Source organism: Myotis lucifugus, unplaced genomic scaffold (assembly GCF_000147115.1).
Source record: "Myotis lucifugus unplaced genomic scaffold, Myoluc2.0 scaffold_3, whole genome shotgun sequence".
Taxonomy (NCBI): Eukaryota; Metazoa; Chordata; class Mammalia; order Chiroptera; family Vespertilionidae; genus Myotis; species Myotis lucifugus.
The window spans coordinates 5,727,924-5,731,254 of record NW_005871051.1 but is presented as its reverse complement, the minus strand read 5'-3'; the positions used below and the strand labels follow the sequence as shown (position 1 = coordinate 5,731,254).

The 3,331-nt window shown below is 48.3% G+C and overlaps 1 protein-coding gene across 2 annotated transcripts in view; it reads right to left on the bottom strand.

The window, feature by feature from the left end:
* SPATS2L (spermatogenesis associated serine rich 2 like) overlaps positions 1–3,331 on the bottom strand; it is a 121,661-nt gene that overhangs the window by 27,426 nt on the left and 90,904 nt on the right. For both annotated transcript variants that reach the window (XM_023759948.1, XM_023759944.1), the window contains one exon: positions 2,186–2,321. In XM_023759948.1, coding sequence (XP_023615716.1) covers positions 2,186–2,321 — 136 coding nt within the window. The remainder of the gene's footprint in view (positions 1–2,185; positions 2,322–3,331) is intronic.

Below are 3,331 nucleotides of genomic sequence, written 5' to 3'. Positions count from 1 at the left end.
CAGAGAAAAGATATACACTCCCTGCGCGGGCTTTCCTGCCCCAAGCTTTTAGCTCGTGAGTGCGAAACACTCCAAGAATCTCAAGATGTTATAAATCTCAGGATGTCCCGTGACCCATGTGATGTTCATTTTACTAAGGAAATAAAGTAAAACAATAAAAATAAAAGTACACCGAGCAGCTGGAGGAGAGAGGTAATTCGAGGTCATTGCTACACTTTGTCAATTAGTGTGTGAGTCACTCAGAGGGAAGGTATAACAGGAGCCTCAGAGGGAGAGTTTACTCTAAAATGCCGCACAAAAGGAGAAGGCAGGGGGTTTCTCTGAGCAGCCGGCTAATGCCCCCAGACAGCGGAGGGCCAGCTCCGAGTCTGAGCCCCCGCCCGCCCGCGCCACCCCCCCACCCCCGCCCGCGCCACCCCCCCACCCCCGCCCCCTGGGCCACTCGGCCCACAGCCTTTCTGCATCCCCTCCAGCTGCTTCATGCCACAACACCGAGATGTTACAGCCCATAAAGCTTACAATGCTTACTAGCTGGCCCTTCACAGATAAAGTTTGCTGACTTGGGCTCGAGAGAACAGGCCTGGAAGTTGAGTGCGCTTTAAATATCGGGGTAACTTAAGGATAGATTGGAAAATGTAAGAGCCAACAATAATAAGCGTAACATCTTTCACTTGAAAGCCCCTATCTTCTCTAATGGTTTCAAGCATATTCTTGGAGTTTGCCTAGAACAAGTAGGTTATAATCTGATCAAACAGAGCAGTGGCCCTTGAGGGTCCAGATGCCGAGACTGGGGGAGGGGGAAGGGGTCCTCATTGAAGGACAACCCAAGGGCGTGGGTGTCTTTGAAGGGTTCTTATACTAGTACTAGAGGCCCGATGCATGAAATTTGTGCAAGAGTAGGCCTTCCTTCCCCTGGCTGCCGGCAGGCACCCAGGACCTGGGCTTCCCTCTGGCCCCGGCTCCGTCTGGAAGGATGTCTGTAATGACGTCTGGTCTAATTAGCATATTACCCTTTTATTATTATAGATTCTCTTGGGATCTTGTATTATATGTAGCTGATGGTTTAAAATTCAAGGATTTATTAGGTTAGTGTTAAGTGTAATCCTTAGTTTTACACAACTCAACCATTAGCTAAAAAGCACATCAGAGGCCAAAGAAGGACTTGGAATAGAAAAAATATGCAGAAGATGTGACCAGAAGCTGCTCCATGGAGAGATCATGCCTGAGAGGGAAGCCAAGAATAAGCAGAACCAGGAGATTGTGGGAGACAGCGAGAGAGGAGAGGAGAGGCAGAGGGAGGAGAAGAGGGAGGGAGGGGTACAGACAGAAACAACATGATTTGGGCTTAGAACCAAATTTGCCTAAAGCAGTGGTCGGCAAACTGCAGCTCTCGAGCCACATGCGGCTCTTTGGCCCCTTGAGTGTGGCTCTTCCACAAAATACCACGTGCGGGCGCGCATGTACAGTGCGATTGGCCTAAAGGAATCTCCTGGTGTTTTCATGTACATTGGCCAATAAATTCTATTTGCCTTTAACTAGTGTGACTTGGGTTTCTGTCACTCAAAACTGAAAGGGTTCTGGCTGATCCACTGAGGACATTTCCTTCCTGATAAAAACCCAACCTTTCCTAACAGATACTTCCTTCCAACTGGAGACACGAGCAACGGTGCAGGACTCAAAGCAGTGTCTCCCATCAGACTAGCTGCAGAGCCAGGCAGGGCCAACCCCACACGGTGCCCCATTTAAGTCCAGTCTCAGGGACCCCAGGATGGGCCTCTCACTATGTTTGCATAGGATGCTTCCGAGTTTTGTTAAGAAAGTTGTCCTTTTATAAGGACGAGGCTGGAAAAGACTTTTCTTAGCAGCATGCGTGCTACTGGCTTTCCAGAGATTTGTCAAAAATGCCACTGGTTGAGGTTTTGTTCTTTGTCGTGCTCTACCTCATCCACACACTTTGGGGCCAAGCTCAAACGCCAATGAATTAGGTGCATCAGGTTTCTTTTTATTCAAACACGTTCTCTTCTTTTCATTCCCAAGATACATGCCTCTGCCTGCAGGGCTTAAAAAAAAACAACCTGCTGAAGAGTTGCCCTGCGCTGTTTATATATTAGATAAACAGCGTTCTCCTTCCGGGGCTTTCCCTATAGAAACAGCCCCGGGTGCAGATTCCCGGCCGCTGACTCACCAGTTGTGCAGCTCAGCAAAGGCGGCCTTGATCTTCTTCACCGAGCTGTCCACCTCCTCCTTGATCATGACGCGGTACCTGGTTAGAGACACGGTGCAGCGTTGCAAGTCCTTCACCGACTTCTCAATATTTGGGCCTAAAATGAATGTCAAGAAAAAAAAATGTTTGTTTTTTTAATTTGAGCACTTTATCTTTGTGAGCTGAACAATAACAACAAAATCGAACTAACGTACCACCAACACCACCCCCCACCAACGAAAAGATATTTTTTTTGTTTTTCAATGAAAAAAAATTAAAAAGTTCTGCGAAGAGGTTGTTTGTAACCTGGGGATTTAAAAACCGAGAGTGGGTGGTTTGTAGGGAGACTGCTGAGAGTCCACTAGTGGGTCCTCTGACTGGGCCATTCTGGGCACACGTGTCTCCTCGGCTCTTCGGAAATGCCCTGATCATGTATGTTCCATTACACATGGCAGTTTCTTGGAGTGGGATGTGTCTAGAGCAGTGGTTCTCAACCTTCCTAATGCCGCGACCCTTTAATACAGTCCCTCATGTTGTGGTGACCCCCAATTTCATTGTTACAAATTGAACATAATTAAAGCATAGTGATTAATCACAAAAACAATATGTAATTATATATGTGTTTTCCGATGGTCTTAGGCGACCCCTGTGAAAGGGTCGTTCGACCCCCAAAGGGGTTGCGACCCACAGGTTGAGAACCGCTGGTCTAGAGACTGTGCCGCTGTCAGGTTCCGATTCTCATTGTGAACACCGCTCTGCGCTCTGCGCGGTTACCGCCTGCGGGCTGTTCAGGAGGAAATGAAGTCTCAGAGGTTGGGAGAGGTACAAACAGCGAGAGAGGCCAGAGCGGCGGTGCCAGGCACGCTGGCCCGGGCCTCATCAGTGCGGGCCAGGCCTGTAATTACAGCAGCACTTAAGCGGCTCTGTGGGTGCCAATCTTGCCCGATTTCCTGAAACCGTCACCAGGGCTGACAGATAGTGCAAAACAAACTGGCAAATTGTACGTATCCCAACAAGGGCATGTTTCTTGGAAGAAAGCAATCTCCCTCAAGAAAAGTGAGAAAGCACATCAAACCAAAGCCAAGGAAATCAGATAGAACTGAGGCTGGATGAGAAGAATATTATTTA